General features: G+C 43.9%; 1 protein-coding gene across 1 annotated transcript in view; it reads left to right on the top strand.

The window, feature by feature from the left end:
• Positions 1-20987, top strand: part of grip2b (glutamate receptor interacting protein 2b) — a 157644-nt gene that overhangs the window by 125101 nt on the left and 11556 nt on the right. Inside the window, exons 19-21 of the mRNA XM_072280078.1 lie at positions 3236-3412; positions 9958-10114; positions 13761-13872. Of these exons, the coding sequence (XP_072136179.1) occupies positions 3236-3412; positions 9958-10114; positions 13761-13872 (446 nt within the window). The remainder of the gene's footprint in view (positions 1-3235; positions 3413-9957; positions 10115-13760; positions 13873-20987) is intronic.

Here is a 20987-nt window from a genome sequence, read left to right on the forward strand (position 1 = left end):
TTCTTGTAGCAGTGCTCCCTGGCAACGTTTTGCTCTTTATTAAAACAGAAGACCAAAACACTGTGGGTGCTCTTTACAGGGTAAGTGGGGAATGATCCATCAGCGCTCCCTTGCTCCCCTCTGTTCTAGTGGGCCTGTATGCTTTGATGTCACACCCAGCCACGTGACTGTACAGACAGTGAATCACAGAGTCTCATATAGACCAAGACTAAGAGATTGTTTGGGGTGTGGGGAGTGTGGATAGATGGGGTTAAAATACAGATTAGCCGTGCTCAAATGGAAGGGTCTTAAGGCCTCAGGGGAAAGAGTACTACGTCCCTGGTTACTTGTTCTTGCAGCTATAAGTCACACTGACAAAATAGCTGCCTCAAATGGCCCAGCAGGGCCACTGAACCATCTGACAAGTCAGTGGCCATGCAGTCCAGATTTGATCTGGTCCTGGTGAGTGCGGTGCCCTTGAGATGAAAGGCTTCAGAACAAGATCAGCTGTGATCCTACCTATAATGATTATTCCATTGGCCGGTGCATTTTGAACAAGAGGGTGTGTATTAATTTATATAGTACCTGCCAGAATAGAGGAGAGCAAGAGGGAAGCTGTTGGGTCATTACTCACTGTCCTGTAAATAAATATCCGCATTAATTTACTATTTTCAATTCAATTCAAATTTAATTGTCATTCAGCCATACCTGAATACAGCCAAACGAAACAGCTTTACTCCGGGGCCAAGGTACAAAACACAGTACCAACAGTCACACGCAGCACATAGCACATAAAGATATTGGTAGGATACCGCCATGCAAAAAAAAGCAGTCCAGCCCTGAGCCATGAATGCTGCAGTCAAACATCATCCAGCTTGTCTTCGGCCAAGTGAACACTGGGGAGCTGCACCGACTACAGTGTAGACGCTGTGCCACGCCGCACCATGCCGCCCTCGGTGGAGTGCACTGGCTCCAACACCCCTCTCCTGGCGGCTGTAAACAGGCACCACAGCTTGAGGCCCAGTCCTCATCGTACCGATTATTTTTATATAGGTTTTTAATAATAAAAAACACCTTTACCAAAATAAAATCTTCAAGATTCAAGTTTGTTTATTGACATTCTTCAGTTTACGAGTGTAAAGGAGACCAAAATGATTGTTGCTCTGGTTCTGACGCAGCGTGAAAAATCACAATAAGTGTAAGGAACACAATAAATATAAATGCATAAGTTTAGCTTATATACATAACCATAATGTGACACTAGGTACAGGACGATCTGTGCTTAAGGTGACTCTAATAGGAAATGATAAGGTAGTAGTGGCAGGGTGGGTTAGTGGGTGGACGTGTTGATCAGCCTCACGACTGGGGGAAGTAACTATTTTTGAGTCTGATGGTCCCTGATGGGAGTGGGTCTCTCCAAGCCAACCAGATGAGCCTGTGTCCGAAGCTTACTGTGGGTAGAATTAATAAGCAGTGCATTTTTGTTCTCTCAACCTCTTCACAACTTAGGGGCTCAATGGAAACGGTCTCTTCCTTGTTCTAAGCACAAACAAGGCCTCAGAGCCTGCAGGGGATCTACTTTTCATTTTACAGATCTGTTCCCGCTGGGTGCAACCTTATCCTGTGTCCTACAGCACCTAATCATTTCAGAAAGTTTGCCTGAAGTGAAGTCCCTTCGTGCCTTTCACATCCGCACTGTTTCATTCTGCTCCTACTCCCCAAGTAGTGGTCTTATTAGAAACAATTCACTAAATGGACTTTCTCTATGGATGCATGTTATACTTGTGCTGGAATGTGTGGCGAAACTTGTGGGCTGTCCCCTGCACATCCTTGGGTGTGTCGGTTGTTAACACAAATGACACATTTCACTGTATGTTTCAATGTTCAAGTGATAAATAAATCTGAATCTGAATGTATTTCCTGCTGATATAGAGGCTTGTATTTCAAGAGCGCTGTGAAACAGAGCTTTAGAGAACAGATTTGAAAACAGTCATTCACAGAAGAGATTCTGCGGATGCTGGAAATCCAGAATAACACACACAAAATGCTGGAGGAACTCAGCAGATCAGGCAGCATCTATGGAAAGGATGAAGAGTTGACATTTTGGACCAAGACCCTTCATCAGGACTAGAATGGAAGGGGGAGGAATCCAGAATAAGAAGGTGGGGAAGGAGAAGATGTACAATCTTGGTTTTAGTGAAGACAGCACTAAGGTAACAACCCTCTGAAATCCCACATTGTTCAAATTCAACCAATGCCAGTGACTGCAACAAATCACCAACTATTCTTGAGTAGTCCCAAACACTGAAAGAGTATGAAGTTCCTGCACATTTGCAACAACACTAAAGAAGCTAAAGAGTGCCCCAGACAAAGCAGATGAAGAACATCCAGAGATGCCTGGCCCAGCCAGGTCTGTGTGTACCTGGATCAGATGTCTGTGTGAGCAGGAGATGTGAGGGCCAGTTACGCTGCAGAGCTGAAGCTCGAGGCTGGAGTTCGGGGTCCTGCCATCAGCTCGTCTGGGGTTCAGTACTGAAGATAGAAGCCCGAAGGACAAGTGGAAGTCCGGAAGTCGAAATCCGATGGCCAAAGCTTGGAGACAGGAGTTGGAGAACTGTCCACAAGTGGGAGGGAGGAAAGGGACATGTTTTGCTGTTGTTGTTTCTTTCCTAGTTCTGTTTTGTTGTGTTCTGTGTAGTTCTGCTGAGCATAGCAGGCATTCTGTGTTGGCTCCAGAATGAGTCGAGACATTTGCGGGCTGCCTCTAACACATCCTTGGGTGTGTTAGTTGTTAATGCAAACAATACACTTCACTGTATGTTTCAATGTGAGAAATAAATCTGAAACTCAATCTGAATTCTAAACATTCATTCCCTCGAGCAATAGTTAGTAGAGGCTGCAATCTATCGATCTATAAAATAGCCTACATTTACTTGAACAGGCTACCTTGATACCACCCCAGAAACATTTGATCTCTAGCATGAGGAAGGATAAGGAGCTGCATCTTTGCTGGTAAGTTACCCTCAAAACACACAGCACCCCCCCCCCCCGAGCTGAAAATCTATGATTGGTCCTTCACCATTGCTTGGTTTATAACCTGCAAAACCCTATCCAACACTGTGGGGATACCTTTACCAGAGTACTGCTAAAAGGTGGGTCGCCACCCTTCTCAAGGGAGACTAAGTATGGTAAATACTTTCTTGCAATGAATAAGTAAAAAAAATGTGTTTAATTAAAATTCCACAATTTCTTCCAGGTTATTTCGCAAAGAAAACCAGTTCCATGAGTGAGCTGAGTGACCCCGAGGATGATCTCCCGGACTCTCAGAAGACGGGCAAACTCTCGAAAATCTACTCCAACACCATTCCAAGCATGGACTGTGCCATGGAGTCCTGGGATTGCTCGGGAATGGAAGGGGCATTTGGAAGCCAAAGTGAGATCTTTGGTGATTTAACCTCCACTGAGCACTATTTGCTCCTAGACTGGGCTTGGATAATAAGGGACTCTGGTCAGAGGCACTGAGTGATTACTTCTAGACAGGAACAATGCTGACCTGAGAGGTGATTGGCTACTAGGCAAGCACAGAGATGACCTGAGTGATGATTGGCTACTCGTCAGACACACTTTGATCTGAGTAGTAATTGGCTTCTAGGCAGGCACAGTGTTAACCTGAGTGGTGAACACAAGAGATGCTGGAAATCCAGGTTGACACATACAAAATGCTGGACGAACTCAGAAGATCAGACAGCATCTATGGAAATGAATAAACAGCCAGTGTTTCAGGCCAAGACCCAATGGTGATTAGCTACAAGGGTTGGACCATAGGGTTGGCCTGTGTGGTGATTGACTGCGAGGCAGGCATAGAGTTGACCACAATGGTGAGTGGCTGCTGCACAGAGTCTGTTTGATCAAGCTGCTGACTGGTTATTGGATTGGCAAACACTTTGACCTGGGTGGTAAAAAACAGAAAATGCTGGAAAATCTGAGCAGGTCTGGTGGAAAAAGAAACAGTTAATGTTTTAGGTTGAAGACCATTCATTAAAACTTGTGAGAACTTCTCATCAGAACAGCATGTTTAGTTTTATTTCAGAAACCCAGCATCTGTGGTTATTTTTTTGATTTTCATTTTGGCTTTGGTAATAAATGGCTACTAGTGAGGGGCCTTTTTGACCTGCATCATGTATGACTAATGGCAGTATAACCTGCTTGAATCAATTTAGACTGACTTTCCAATAAAGTGTTTTTGAACAGGTAGATGGAACCTCTGCTCATTTTCTGATCAGACACAGGAACCTTAACATGCTGTTTGCTACCATCCTGTGGTAGTTAATTTTATTGCACAAAACATATCTTCAGTCGAATGAATAATGTCACACTCAAAGGGTTTCTGACAATTTATCCTGATAATTTGTGTTGGTTTTGCAGGTGGTGAAAAGTGAGCAGTCTTCTGTCTTTCTCAATATTCAAGTTGGATTTTATATTCCTTAAAGGCCTTTTTTGATTTTAGCTTCCTAAACTTTACATATTATTCCTCTTTCCCCTTGACTGAATTCACAACCACTCTTGTCCTCCAAGGCTTCCTTCCCTTGCCATCCTTGTCCTTCCTTCTGACTGAGACATACCTGTCCTGTACACTGCCCTGTTGATTTTTAAACAATCTCTAGATGCCAGATTTGGACTTGGCCAGAAACAGCTGCTCCCGATGAACCCTCCCTAATACTCTCAGAGTTTGCCCTGGTCCAGTTTAATACTTCCCCACAAGATCCATATTTATATTTCTATAGCTATCTTAAAACATAAGGAATTGTGATCACTGTTTCCTAACTGTTCTCCCACCAAAAGGTGAGTCACCTGGCCAGGCTCATTACCCAACACCAGGTCCCGTATGGCCCCTCCTGTAGTCGGACTATCTGCAGGTAGTTTTAAGAAACCATCCTGGATGCACCTAATGCATTCTACCTTCACTAATCATCTTGCACTAAGGTGGTCCCAATCTATATTGGGGAATTCTATGTTCTATAAAAATGAAAGGCTATGTAGAAGGGAAGGGTTAAATTAATTTTAGAATAGCTTAGAAGGTTGATACAGCATTGTGGGTTGTATTGAGTTTTAGTGTTTTGTATTCTATCTTTAAAGTCAAAGTCTCCCCACTATGACAGCCCTATTGATTTTGCTCATTTCCCTAATCCTTTTCTCAATCTGTTCCTCAATATCCTAGTGGCTGGACCTTTCTCATCTTTGGTTCGACCCATATCGATTCAGTCAATGAACCCTCCACTATGTTCCCTCTGTGATACTGTATGAAAAACATTCCAATGAGAAAGGAAGAAAAAGGTGGATGTGTGGTTAAGTCAAAAAGATAAAGATAGTATCTAACTTAGAGAAGGCATACAGACAGGTGGTGGGTCAGATGATTAAGTAAAGCACAACAAAAAGAATGACCAAAAAGATTAAAAAGGAAGGAAAAGCCCTGACTATGAGAACGCCACTCAGATATAAAAATAGATAAGTATCTATAGATACATAAAAAAGGGAAGAGTTAAGAAAGTGAGTGTTGGTCCCATATAATGTGTCTGTGGAATTCATAATGGAACACAAGGATAAATAAAAAAACAGTAACATCCCAGAAATAAAGTACAGTGCAAAAGTCTTAGGCACATATATATCTGTGCAGCTAGAGCGCCTGTGTCTTTTGCACAGTACTCTATTTGTCAACATGGAGTGGAGAGCGAGTTTGTGAATCTGGCAGGAGTGAAGCATGCTGGGAATAGTGAGGGTGGAGTGCTGTGGGAGGGGTGTGGGGCATATTGGGAATGGTGAGGGTGGAGTGCTGTGGGGGGGTGTGGGGCATATTGGGGATGGTGAGGATGGAGTGCTGTGGGAGGGGTGTGGGGCATATTGGGAATGGTGAGGGTGGAGCACTGTGGGGGTGTGTGGGGTATGTTGGGAATGGTGAGGGTGGAGCACTGTGGGGGGGTGGGGCATGTTGGGAATGGTGAGGGTGGAGTGCTGTGGGGGGGTGTGGGGTATGTTGGGAATGGTGAGGGTGGAGCACTGTGGGGGGGTGGGGCATGTTGGGAATGGTGAGGGTGGAGCACTGTGGGGGGGTGTGGGGTATGTTGGGAATGGTGAGGGTGGAGTGCTGTGGGGGTGTGTGGGGTATGTTGGGGATGGTGAGGATGGAGTGCTGTGGGAGGGGTGTGGGGCATATTGGGAATGGTGAGGGTGGAGTGCTGTGGGGCATATTGGGAATGGTGAGGGTGGAGTGCTGTGGGAGGGGTGTGGGGCATATTGGGAATGGTGAGGGTGGAGTGCTGTGGGGGGGTGTGGGGTATGTTGGGAATGGTGAGGGTGGAGTGCTGTGGGAGGGGTGTGGGGTATGTTGGGAATGGTGAGGGTGGAGTGCTGTGGGGGTGTGGGGCATGTTGGGAATGGTGAGGGTGGAGTGCTGTGGGGGGGGTGGGGCATGTTGGGAATGGTGAGGATGTAGTGCTGTGGGGGGGTGGGGCATGTTGGGAATGGTGAGGGTGGAGTGCTGTGGGAGGGGTGTGGGGCAGGTGGCGGAGAAGGATTGCCAGAGTCGGGGGGTGGTGAGGGGTTGTTGGAGCAGGTGCAGACACACTCAACTCTGAAACACCAGGTAAGGTTATTTGATTCCAAACAATGGGTTTCTTGATCATTACAGAATGTCTCTCTGGTGTTTCCCGCTCCTTCCCCTCTCCCTTCCCCTTTTCCCAACCAGGATTCCCCTCTCTCTGCCCCCTTCCCAGTCTCAGTCCACAATAGAGGTCCATATCAAAATCAGATTTATCATCACTCATAAACGTCATGGAATTTGTTTTTTTTTTAGCAGCACATAAAATTACTACAGTACTGTGTAAATATTTTAGGCATCCCAGCTACATATATATGCCTAAGACATTTGCACAGTAATAATAATAGGGATCCGTTAGTCTCATGAGACCATGGATTTGCGCCTTGGAAGGTTTCCAGGGCGCAGGCTTGGGCAAAGTTGTATGGAAGACCGGCAGTTGCCCATGCTGCAAGTCTCCCCTCTCCACACCACCGATGTTGTCCGGGGAAGGGCACTAGGGCCGATACAGCTTGGCACCTGTGTTGTTGCAGAGCAATGTGTGGTTAAGTGCCTTGCTCAAGGACACAACACGCTGCCTCAGCTGAGGCTCGAACTAGCGACCTTCAGATCACTAGACAGATGCCTTAATCACTTGGGATAGTACTGTAGCTCTAAGTTGGGAAGCAGGAACTCAGGAAAATTACAGTCACCAGGGCAGTGATAGTGTTGGAGTTGCAGATTAACAAGTCTCTGGGTCCTAATGGATCATCCGAAGATCTTTAAAAGTGACTGTTGAAATTAGCTTTAATTTTCCATACTTCCCTAGATTTGGGAAAGTATCTGCTAAAGTACTTTATAATTACTATCAATAAGATTGAAAGAGCACGGAGAAAATTTACAAAGATGCTGCTCTGATTTGAGGACCTAAGTTATAGGGAAAGGTTCACAAGACCACAAGAGATCACAAGACAGAGGAGCAGAAGTAGGCCATTCGGCCCATCAAGTCTGCTCCGCCACTTCACCATGAGCTGAACTATTCTTCCATCTAGTTCCAATTTCTGACTTTTTCCCCATATCCCTTGATACCCTGACTAATTAGATACCTATCAATCTCCTCCTTAAACTCCCTCAATGATCGGGCCTCCACAGCTGTATGTGGCAACGAATTCCATAAACCCATGACCCTCTGGCTAAAAAAATTTCTCCTCATCTCTGTTTTAAATGGGTACCCTCTTATTCTAAGACTGTGGCCTCTTGTCCTGGACTCACCCGCCAAGGGAAACAGCCTTTCCATATCTACTCTGTCCAACCCTTTCAACATTCAAAATGTTTCTATGAGATCCCCCTCATACTTCTATACTCTAATGAATACAGTCCAAGAACCGACAAACGGTCCTCATATGTTAGCCCCTGCATTCCAGGAATCATCCTCGTAAATCTTCTCTGACTCTCTCCAACATCAGTACATCCCTTTTAAGAACAGGTTGAACAGGTTAGAACGTTATTCTCTGAAGCTTAGGAGGATGAAGGGAGATTTGGTGGGGGTATACAAAATCATGAGGGGTATAGATAGAGTAAATGCAAGCAGGCTTTTACCACTGAAGGGTGAGAAACTAGAACTATAGGTCAAAGGTTATGAATGAAAAGTGAAATATTTAAGGGAACTTCACTCAAAAGGGTGGTGAGAGTGGAACGAGCTGCTAGTATATGGGTTTGATTTCAATTTTTCGGAGAAATGTGGATAATTACATGGATGAGAGGAGATTGAAGGATTTAGTCCGGATGCAGGCAGAATAACAGTTTGGCACGGAGTAGATAGGCCAAATGGCCTGTTTCCATACTGCAGTGTTCTGTGATTCTAAATTGGAAACTAGCAAATGCCACTCCTTTAACTAAAGATAGAGGGAGATAGAGAGCAGTAAAATACAGGTCAGTTAGCGTAACATCTGTCAGAATAAAAAGGTTAGAAGCCGTTAAATAGGTAGTTTGTTAGTCAGAGCTTTATTGTCATTGCTGAGGACAACAAGATTGTAGTGCTACTTCATTCAGTGCAAAGCAGCATTCTGGCAATTCAATTACTGGAAACACAATGGCTAAATTTAAAATAACGTCTGAATTACTTAGGATGACATCTAAGTTACAACTGAATTAAAAACAACACTGCAATGAAAAGATACAGTGTCTCCCCGTTCAAGCCCATGTTATAAAATACAATGATTAAATATAAGGCAGCATCAAAAATTAAAGCTGAAATTAAAAAAAAACAAATAAATTATTATTTTTAAAAGAAATTAAGATGTTATGGCAGAGCTGTTAGAAATATTTAAGGAAGTTAACAAAACCAAGATGTTTATGTGAAGGGCAAATCATGTTTCCCCAAGTTATTGAAACTCTTTGATGAAGTGATGGGTGGTGTGGATAAAGGGAAGTTGGTGGATGTAATGTACTTGGATTTTAAGGCCTGAGGCTTTATAAGTAATTGTTTGCACTGCAGCTCAATTATTGTGAGCAGTTTTGGGCGCCGCATCTAAGAAAAGATGTACTGGCATTGGAAAAGCTCCAGAGGAAGTTCCTGAGAATGATCTCGGGAATGAAAGGGTTAACGCATGAGGAGCATTTGATGGCTCTGGGTCTATGCTCACTGGAGTTTAGAAAAATGAGGAGGGAATCTCATTGAAACCTACCGAATATGAAGAGGCCTAGCTAGAGCGGACGTGGAGAGGATCTTTCCAGTAGTAGGAGACCCAAGAACCAGAGGGCACAGTGATGTCCCTTCAGAACAGAGATGAGGATGGGGAATCTGTGGAGCTCATTGTCACAGACAGCTGTGGAGGCTCAGTTATTGGTGTTTTTAAAGCGGAGGTTCTTGATTAGTAAAGTTGTCAATAGTTACAGAGAGAAGGCAGTAGAATGGAGTTGAGAGGGACAATAAAATCAGCTATTATCAAATGGCAGAGCAGACTCAATGAGCCAAATGACCTAATTTTATTCCCATCCCTTATGATTTAATGGCCCAATCCTCTATCTAACTGTTTATATGTAAGGTTTGCAAAACGTGTCTTGGTTCATTGATGGATAAAAATCAACCTGGAGCATGAACAGAAGAGGAGGGGAAACAAAAATGTGTGATGAAGGGATGCAGGGGACATATGGAAAAAGGACCAAGAGGGGTGAACTGGAGGATGATCGGAAAGAGGGAGAGAGTGGGGGAGGGTGCAAATCCACCGGGGGAGTTGAGGGTTACCTGATATTGGAAAATTCAACATTCATACCATTGGGTTGTAGACTTGCCAAGTCTGATTGTGTACTGTCCCTGTGAAGCACTTTGCAAGCATACAAAAGAGGAAGCTTTGGGGCATTAGTGTCACATCCATGTTAAGACAAACCTCTAATTTAACCTATAGGTTCCTACAGTCACCAGGCTGAAGGGGCTGTGCTACAACCTCCTGAGGAGCAGGGTACAGGCAAGAGGAGCGGTCTGTCAATGCAAGGCAGTCGTCGGAAGAGCTACCCCTGCACAGATAATGCCTTCAGCAAGGATGAGTGGGAGAAGGCAGCCGGGTAAGAGCTGGACCTCCATTTCCCCAGTGTCTGTTCCAAGCACCATTGAGTGTCTTTCAGTTTAAAGGGCAGCGTTTGTTCTTAATCTCAATCAGGCAGATTCTTCACTGGCGCAGAGTTAGTAGATGGACACAAGAGATTCTGCAGATGCTGGAGATCCAGAGCAACACATACTAAATGCTGGAGGAACTCCACAGGTCAGGTAGCATCTACGAAGAGGAATAGACAGTCGATGTGTCAGGCTGAGACCCTTAATCATAAGTCCTGATGAAGGGTCTCGTCCAGAAACATCAACCATCTATTCCTCTCCGTAGATGTTGCCTGACCAACTGAGTTCCTCCAGCATTTTGTTGGTGCATGGATGTTGCTAAACCACATTGCAATCTTCAGTGTGATCTCAGACACTGTTTCCCGCTGGAAGCTGAGCCTTGCAGCTTGGTGTGGCCTAGTGAACCACAGCAAGTCCCACATAGGCCCTCTGGCTGTTAAAATGACTAGTTACCCAACATTTGTAATGTTTTTGACCTCCAATGTCAGAGAAAATCATCTGTTTACAGAAATTATTTAAGACTTTAGAACACTGAACACACAGTCTTAAAAACAATTAAACTAATTACAATGGATTCTGGTTAATTGGAACACACCGGGACTAGTTCATTTTGGCCCAATTAAGTGGCTTCCCCAATTAGCCAAAGTTTCATGGAAATAGTTAAAACGGTATTAAAGAGACCAACTACCATTTAATTGAGTACCAATTCATGTATATAAATGAAATTCAGAACAAATGAGAACACTATCAATACTGCTAACAGTACTATAAAACTGTGCATTTGTTTCTAATTGTTATTGACAAAGGAATTCATATGCTGCTGTGATTGAATGTAAGTGAACAAAATCAGTGCAGATAATGGATTGCCTTCATACAATGCTTTCAGTGATTACATCCTTTAAATCTTCCTTATCATTGTAACACTCAAGATGATTGTCGATACCTTAAAATGCTTCATAGTTTGTAAATTTTTGAAGTTGCGAAATCGTTTCATTTTCACTCGCGGCCGTTTCTGGCATCTCCGAACCTGAATGCTTGAAACTGCAGCGAGCAAAACAGTACCAAATTGTCTTACGGCTTATTTCTCGGCAACTATCAGTGACAAAAATCACTGCTTTTTGAATACAAACACACGCTACTGACACTATGTTCTTAGAGAGCTGCTGCCCTGAATAAGTGGCTGCCACAATTAACTGATGATCCAATTAACCAGAATCCACTGTAATTAAATCAACTTGAAAACCTTACGTCCTGGCAGCCATTGTTAACCATCCTGCGCCTTGTATTTCCCATTCCTTGCATCATTCAGGTGATTTAATCCCTCCCCCTTGATCAATGGAGAGAAGAATACTGATTGGATGATACATTTTAGGTGAAAGGAAGTTGTCTGTGGAAAGGGCTCTCATACGACTGAGGGGTCGAGAGGGCAAGATCGTCATCCTCAAACTTATAGAGAGAATATTTTGTGGCTCTCTTTATGATTTTTTTTCCCAAAAAATATACTTTATTCATATTACATGCAATAAATATAATCATGGCATGGCTTTCTCTTTAGTACCATCAATCCAGTGCATTCTATTACAATGCATCAACACCACTCACATTTCCTCAAACAAAGCACCCATTAAGTGTTTGTTACAGAGGGCTCAACCCCTCTGTGTCCAGTGGTATTTGGACCACTGACTGTGGTCCTTCCCCACAGAGCCTGCATGATGGCTGTACGAAACTTCTGTTCGTACCCTGAAACACGGTGATCGACAGTATTTGCAAGTGAATTAAATAGTGTTTTTTCACCCTCGTCCTTTCTTTATTTAAAAAAGTAAAATATATAAAAATATGTATGGGAATTACAATTCTGTCAGTATGTCTCCCTCTTAACAAATCAATCTATTTAGTGTTTCATTTTGAACGACACATCTGTGTTGCACATACAGCAGTACCAAAGAGAAACCAAGGTGTTTCATTGTGAAAGATCTATAAAGAGCCTATTAAAATGGGAAGCTTACCATGCCATTTAGAACACAAAGAATGTTATCATACCTGTATTTTAAATACTTTTTACTTCAAATATTGAATTGACTTTATTTCTTACATCCTTCACATACATGAGGAGTAAAAATTTTCACGTTACGTCTCCACCTAAATGTGCCATGTACAATCATAGTAATTTATAATAATTTATAGTAAATAGAACAGTCAGTGCAATATAGAGTACACTCAAGTCAGCGTGAGTTCACCAGTCCGATGGCCTGGTGGAAGAAGCTGTCCCGGAGCCTGTTGGTCCTGGCTCTTATGCTGCAGTACTGCTTCCCGGATGGTAGCAGCTGGAATAGATTGTGGTTAGGGTATTCTACTCACAAAATATATTTACAGTACCTAACAGTGTATGCCTTCCATTGCATTCAGTGTTGTTAAGTCAATGCCTTTGTCGTATTAACAAGTACACTCTATGTACAAAGCCCCACTGTCAACCATAACCTCTTTGAACAGTACACCATTCAAATGTTTGTGCAGTGGTTACACAGGATTTCAGTGTTCAAAGGTGGTAGATTCTCAGACTGGAATCCTTCCCTACAAATCTGTTGGCGCCATCTTGCATACCCCTGCAGCCTGGAACGTACCTGTCAGCAGCATTCCCTTCCCGACATCCCGCTGCACTGGAAGGCCAGTGAGGTTCAGGCAGACAGAAGAGCCCCTTTCACTGAGTTGGTGGTCTTCGGCCGAGTTTGCCTCAGTGTGAAATGGTTCTAACAGACTTGCGCCGCTGCTTGGACCTTACATATGACTCTGCTAGCCAAAGGAAGCTCATGGTTCATGCGTTTGTGAATATGGTCGCTCAGAGACTCGTACTGTCCTCGCTGTGTCTCCACACTTCTCCATGTTGTCTGTTACATTGTCTTAGTTTTTTTTTCTTTCTCTTCTCAGGTTGTCTGTGTCTCAACTCTGAGCTCTTTCCTCATCAACCTCCTCACTGCCTGGGATGCTCCCTGCCCCTCCCTACCCTCCATCCTGTATACTCGCTGTGCATCCACCGTGCTTCACTGGCGCTGGACTATTTCCTCAATGTGTTGTCTTCATTTTGTGTCGGCAGAACCATGAACCTCGTTCCTTGCTGCAATCCCACCTGACATCTGCCCACAGCACTTTCCCACGACCACGAGAACCATGTTCCAACCCCTGCTCCCAAGCAAGAACACAAGCAATTTGAGAGCATGTGTAGGCTACCCGGCCGCTCCATTCCATACAATCACGTCTGATACCCCCTCCCCCCAGGCCTCAACCCTTCCTCTGCACCAGTTCCCCATAGCCCTGAATTCCTCGATCTTTCAAATATTTAACAAATTCCTTCTTAGATGCTTCAACTAGAGCAACCTCCACTACACTTGTTGGGGGGAGGGGGCAGATAATTCCAGATATTCCCCACCAGAAAACTGGCAGAGCCGCAGTTCTCCATCCTGCCCCCATTCCCCTGGCCTTCCAACACCCCACTCCCACATCTCTCCAGGTTCAGTTCAGACGGGGAACTGTGACCTTCGTCCACTGGTGCTGAGGGCATAGAGTTGAAGATACTGACACTTTGGTTCGTACGTTAAACAGATACCTTAGCAATCACAACGGACTCGAGCAAGAACAGGAAGACAAATTTTGGTCTCAGGCCTTGGAAGATTTAGAAACTTGTGGACAATCGGAGCTGTTGAGAGAAATTGAGGTAACTATCCTCTTGTATTATTGTTATTTTACACTGTGAAGTTCTGGGTTGAGTAACCAGCCCTGCTCTCACCTTGACTGGAGACCGGGGTAGGGTGGGTAGCTGTTGGTAATCTCTAGACAATGCTCCTGCTCAGACCTGGATACACTGAAGGTGGAGACGACATTCCCATCAGTAGGAGAGTCTGGGATCTGAGGGCGATAAAGAGAAGTCCCTTTAAAACTGAGCTGAGGATGAATTTCCTCAGTTGTGAATTGTGGAATTCTTTATCATAGAGGGATGTGGAGGCCAAGTCATTGGGTGTATTTGATTAGTTTGGAGGTTAAGGGTTATGGGGAGAAGACAGGAGAATGGGGTTGAAATAAAAGCCATAATTGAATGGCAAAGTCGACTCGATAGGCCGAATAGACTATATCTTCACTCCAATATCTTGGGTCTTATAATAAATTTCCAGATAAGATTAAAGATAGAGCAGAAACCATGGTCCTGTGGAGGTCCAAGGAATGAAAGGTTAAAAATAAGAGGAAATATTTGATGGCTCTGGGTCTGTGCTCAATAGAATTCAGAAGGATGAGGGTGGTTGTCATTGAAACTTACTGAATATTGGAAGGCCAGGACAGAGTAGATGAGTAGAGTTCAAAGTAAATTTATTATCGATGTATGTATATGTCCCAATATACTACATTGAGATATATTTTCTTGCAGGCATTTACAGGAAAATAAAGAAATACAATAGAATTTATGAAAAGCTATAAATAACAAACACTGATGAACAACCAATGGACAAAGGAAAATAAACTGTGCCAATAATAAAATGTAAATAAATTATACTAAGTTGTAGAATTCTTGAAAGTGAGTCCATAGGTTGTGGAGTCAGTTCAGCATTAAGGCGAGTGGAGTTATCCACACAGATTGAGGAGCCTGGTGGTTGTAGGGTAATAACTGTTCCTGAACCTGGTGGTTCGAGACTTAGGGCTCCTGTACCTTCTGTCTGATGGTAGTAGCAAGAAGTGAGTATGGCCTGGACGATGGGGGTCCTTGACGATGGATGCTGCTTTTTTGTGGCAGCGCTCCTCATAGAAATGCTGTGACAGGGATGACTTTACCTCTGCCTGGACTGCATCATCAGTTTTTGGAGACTTTTCCATTCCTGAGCTTTGGTGTTTGTATACCAGGCTATGATGCAGCTAGCCAAGATACTTTCCACTGTGCATCTATAGATGTTTGCCAAAGTTTTAGAGGACATGCTGAATCTACACAAACTTCTAAGAAAGTATAGGCACTGTTGTGCTTTTGTTATGATGGCACATATGTGCTGGTCCCAGGACAGATCCTCTGATACGTTAACAATGAGAAATATAAAGATCCACTTCTGATCCCCTAATGAGGACTGGATCGCGGGCCTCCAGCCTCTTTCTCCTGTAGTCAATAATCAGCTGTTTGGTTTTGCTGATGTTGAGTGAGAGGTTGTTGTTGTGGCACCATTCCTCACCAGATTTTCAGCCTCCCTCCTAAGTGCCAATTCTTCACCACCGTTGATTCATCCACCAACAGTGCTGTCATCAGCAAACTTAAATATGGCACTTAGCCACACAGTTATCGGTATAAAAGTGAGCAGAGCAGGAGGCAAAGCGTACAGCCTTTTGGTACACCTGTGCTGAAGATGATTGTGGAAGAACTGTTGTTTCCATTGAACATTGAAGGTGAGCTTTATTTGTTACATGTACATCCAAGCATACCGTGCAATGCACCATTTGTGTCAAGTCAAATCAGTAAGGACTGTGTCACAAGTGTAACCACACTTCTGGCGCCAACATAGTATGCCCACAACTCGCTAACCCTAACCTAAAGATCTTTGGAATGTGGGAGAGAACTGGAGCACCATGAGGAAATCCAGGAGATCGGGGGAATATGTACTAACTCCTGACGGACAGCAGAGGGGATTGAACCCCGATGTTACAGCTGGTGTTGTAATAGCATTATGCAATCTGCACCAGCCACTTACTGTGCCATCTCCTACTTTGTAGGAGAGTCCAGGATCCCAGGACACAGCCTCAGAATGAAGGGATGTACTTTTAAAACTGAGATGAGGGAGCGGTGGATCAGTGGAATTTGTTGCCTTAGAAGGCTGTGGAGGCTAGATCATTGGGTGTATTTAAGACAGAGATTGATAGTTTCTTGATTAGTAAAGGTGCTAAGTGTTACAGGGAGAAGGCTGGAGAAGGGGTTGAATAAAAAGATCATCTCTGATGTGTAGAAGCTGAAGTCAGTTAGGACCAGCTGAAGAGTTCATGGTTGCAGTCCATGGAGTATTTTGGACTTGACTCTGAGAGATGAGCAGGTGGGATCCTGGAATTAGCCAGCTTAATCTCACAGATGCTGAAGAGTTAGCTTGTGGAGAAAGATCTGCTTGAGGTAGACTGCCCAGATGGGTGAACAGGCCTGTAAGTTGCCTGGAGCACTGGAGGACGGAGTGCAGGACCATGGAGAGTGGATGCATGTAAAGTATTAGGAAGCAGGCATGAAGAGGGTCTCCAACTGGTTTAAAATGATAGAGGCTGCGGAACCTGGGAGAGGAGCAGAGTGAGACAGGAAGTTGCCTGTGAGGAAACTGATTCTCTCCCAGGGACAGAGAGTGGTCAGTCCTCTACAGATAAAGCACTAAGTCACCACATTATTGTAAATCACCTGAACACCTCAATTAGATCCAAAACCTTCAGGGTTTCCATCACTAAGTAAACCACCAGAAGCTTGTGATTAGATTTAAGGTTGTAACCCACTCTGGGTCATCACCATTCTGTGTATAAACTTGCTCATGAGCATCTATATCCCACAAATGTGCTGAATCCCTTGATGGTATTTTCTAATCATCTGTGTGGTGTATGTTTATATGTGACATGTGTAGGGTGAGATAGGCGTGTGTGATGTGTGTGTCTTTCTATATATGTGTGATGTCTTTGTGTGTATCTATGTATGTGTGTGTGTCCATATGCGTGTGTGTGTGTCTGTGTCTGCGTATCCATATGCGTGTGTGTGTATCTGTGTCTGTCCATATGTGTGTGTGTGTGTGTGTGTGTGTCTGTGTGTCCATATGCGTGTGTGTGTATCTGTGTCTGTCCATATGCGTGTGTGTGTGTGTCTGTATATCCATATGTGTGTGTGTGTGTGTGTGTGTGTGTGTGTGTGTGTATCTGTGTCTGTCCATATGCGTGTGTGTGTGTGTCTGTGTATCCATGTGTGTGTGTGTGTGTGTGTGTCTGTGTCTGTCCATATGCGTGTGTGTGAGTGTGTGTGTGTATGTGTGTGTCTGTGTCTGTCCATATGTGTGCGTGTGTGTGTGTCTGGGTCTGCCCATATGCATATGCTGTGTGTGTCTGGGTCTGTCACAAATGTATTTCTTTCCCCTTAAACTGATCTTAATATTTTTATCAACACACATAAAAGTTGCTGGTGAACGCAGCAGGCCAGGCAGCATCTGTAGGAAGAGGTGCAGTCGACGTTTCAGGCCGAGATCCTTCGTCAGGACTGACTGAAGGAAGAGTGAGTAAGGGATTTGAAAGTTGGAGGGGGCAAGCATCACTGCCTTCACTTTTTCCCTTCATTCACTATTAGATGTGATCAAATTGACCAGCTATGACTTTTTAAAAACTTTCCAGTTTCTAGGTGACATCTTTAATTCTACCTTTATTATTTTTTCTTCCCGTGATGAATCCAGAATCTGGGTTGTCACTCCAGCATTGAAGCAGGGCTGCTTTATTGGTAATGTCACCTTTCAGATCAGATATCAGACCAAGGTCCTATCCAGGCTCTCGGACACCTGACACTGTCCAAAGGACACCAGTGTCCCAACCAATGGTTGTTCTGATCAATATTTGCTCAGCAACTGACATCACTTGTATAGATGACCTAGGCAAATCTTGCCCAAATTGGTGACAATCTCAAACAATTATCTTGTGTGCCATGGGGATACTGAGCAGAGATTATTATTGATCAATGAATTAGTAACAATAATTATGGATCTTCTAAAGGAAAAAGAACAAGTCCTTATTTTTAGTTCTGTGTGTTCATTGTTTTACTACTAATAAAAGTATAACAGAGACAGACTGGAATAAGTAAAGCGTTTTAGAAAGCCTGTTAAAAATATCAATATTAATCTTTTAAAAGGACAATTTAAAAACATCATTTTTAAATGATATTGTTATTGTAACTACTTACTATCCAAATGCTGATCTGTACACCAGGTCTGCAAAGATTGCAAAATATATCTTCCAATGTCACGCACTCTTGCAACCATCAAGATGGCGTGAGGCATTTCTGGTGAAGACATCCCGGGTGGTAAACTGTGATTTGCTGCTTTGTTCTGCAGTAATGGTAATCATAATGTATCTCTTTAAAATGAGTGGAGTTTAACTCATTGGGGAGGCAGCATTGCATGCCTATGCCATCTTGGGCAAGTATGCCATACATTCAGCACCCCTGACAGAGTGAGTAAATTGTCCTGTATTTCTGACAACAAAAGGACTCGTCCATGAAAAGTCACAAGCAAGAGAAAATCTGCAGATGTTGGAAATGTAAGTGAGGACAAGGGGCCACAGAGGCTGGTAGGATAGGGTTCCTCTTGTCCTCACCTACCACCCCACCAGTCTCCACGTCCAGCACATAATTCTCCGGAACTCCCGCCATCTCCAACGGGATCCTACCACCAAGCACATCTTTCCCTCTCCCCCACTTTCTGCTTTCCGGAGGGATCGCCCCTTACGTGATTCCCATGTCCCTTTGTCCCTTATCACTGATTTCCCTTCTGGCATTTATCCTTTCAGGTGGAACAAGTGCTACACCTGCCTCTACACCACCTCCCTCGCTACCATTCATGGCCCCAAACAGTCCTTCCAAGTAAGGCGACACTTCACCTGTGAGTCTGTTGGGGTCACATATTGTGTCCAGTGCTCTCGGTGTGACTTCCTGCATATTGGTGAGACCCAGTGTAGATTGGGAGACCTTTTCGCCGAGCACCTACGCTCTGACCGTCAGAAAAAGCAGGATCTCCCAGTGGCCACCCATTCTAATTCCACTCCCATTCCCATTCTGATATGTCAATCCACATCCTCTAATGTCGTGATGAGGCCACACTCAGGTTGGAGGAAAAACACCTTATATTCAGTCTGGGTAGCCTCCAACCTGTTTTTGTGAGCATCGATTTCTTGAACTTCTGGCAATGGCCCCTGCCCACTCATTCTCCTTCCCCTTTTCCCTCTCTCACCTTGTCTCCTTGCCCGCCCATCTTTCTTTCATAGCCTCTGTCCTCTCCTATCAGACTCCTCCCTCTCCAGCCCTGTATCTCTTTCACCAATCAACTAACTCCCCAGCTCCCAGTTTTATCTATCGCCTTGTGCTTCTCTACACCGCCCCCCCCCCAACTTTTAAATCTACTCCTCATCATTTTTTTCCCAGTCCTGCCGTAGGGTCTCGGCCCAAAACATCGACGGTACTCTTTTCCATAGACTTGCTGAGTTTCTCCAGCATTTTGTGTGTGTTGCTTCAAAGAAAAGTAGCTGAATTACTCTTTCGGTTTGGGACTTCCTAATAGTAACTATACCAATGAAGACACTCTCATTCCTACTAAATGCAGTGTGACCCTGCTGTGGGATAAGTGATTCTCCCTCAGGATAGAAAATGAACAGTTCTCTACAGATAAAGTAATGAATCCCCAGATTATTTCTGGTCTGTAACACTATGATCTCCAACCTTGTTTTTGTAAATCACCCCAACTCCTCAATTAGACTTAAGCCCGTACCATTGTAAATAAACCACCCATGAATAGGTTTCAAATACTTAACTCATTCTCTCTAGAATTCCACAATTGGATTTTTATCCACCACATAATTAAGCAGCAAGTTTGAGATTGTAACTAATTGCAGCAGAGTGATACAGCAGGTAAAGTTACTGCTTCACAACTCTAGGTCCAATCCTGACCTTGGGCACTGTCTATGTGGAGATTCTCTCAGTGACTGTGTGTGTTTCATCTGGGTGCTCTGGCTCCCTCCCTCTTTCCAAAGATCTGTGGATTAGAAGTTTAATTGGCCACTGTATATTGACCTTAGTAGAACCATAGAACCATAGAACATTACAGCACAGAAACAGGCCTTTTGGCCCTTCTTGGCTGTGCTGAACCATTTTTCTGCCTAGTCCCACTGACCTGCACCTGGACCATATCCCTCCATACCCTCTCATCCATGTACCTGTCCAAACTCGGTGGGCTAAATGCCCCTGTAATGTGCTCAAACGTGTAAAGCTGCCTTTCTTCAGGTCGTGTTTAGGGCTTTTGCTAATTAGTTTAAATCTGTACCTTCTAGCCCATGACCCTTCCGTGAAAGGGATAGGTCTCACAATTCTATCTCGCCCATCATAATTTTGCCCCTCTATCAGATTAACCTTCTCTGCTTCAAGGAAGACAGCACCGGTACGTCTAATTCTTCATTTTGATTGAAACCTCCCGAAGTCCCGCCCTCCCTCTTAAACTACATGAACAACATTGGCTGATCTGAGGTCCTCATTGAAATTTTAAGCCATGTGTTACGCCTCCTTGCATAAATTACTTTAGAGTCCTCAATACCCTCACCCTTTTCCTACCACTTCCCCTCACCTCCTACCCCCATATTTTTCATATTAGCTCTCAGTTTATTCTTCTCCCTTTCCCATTCTCATCTCACAACCTACAGACTCACTTTCAAGGACTCTGCAATTCATGTTCTCAGTATTATTTATTTTTCTTCATTACTTGTACAGTGGTTGTTTGTCAGTCTTTTTTATGAATGGTCTTCATAAATTCAAATATATTTATTTTTCTGTAAGTGCCTTCGAGGAACTGGATCTCAAGGTGACATATACATACTTTAATAATAAATTTACTTTGACTTTGATTTCCTTTTTCACCACATCTCTAAGTTTCCATATGCAGCCAAGTTGCTTTCTACTCTCAGCCTGAAATGGGATGTAAACTCATTTCTCTGGCTCAGTTTCTCTTTCATCGCCCAAGGAATTAGGGCATTGCTTGTCATACCTTCATCCCCTCAGGTGAGAATGAATCTGAACTGTTCCCAGCCCATTAAGAAGTT

The sequence above is a fragment of the Mobula birostris genome, chromosome 16, assembly GCF_030028105.1.
Source record: "Mobula birostris isolate sMobBir1 chromosome 16, sMobBir1.hap1, whole genome shotgun sequence".
Taxonomy (NCBI): Eukaryota; Metazoa; Chordata; class Chondrichthyes; order Myliobatiformes; family Myliobatidae; genus Mobula; species Mobula birostris.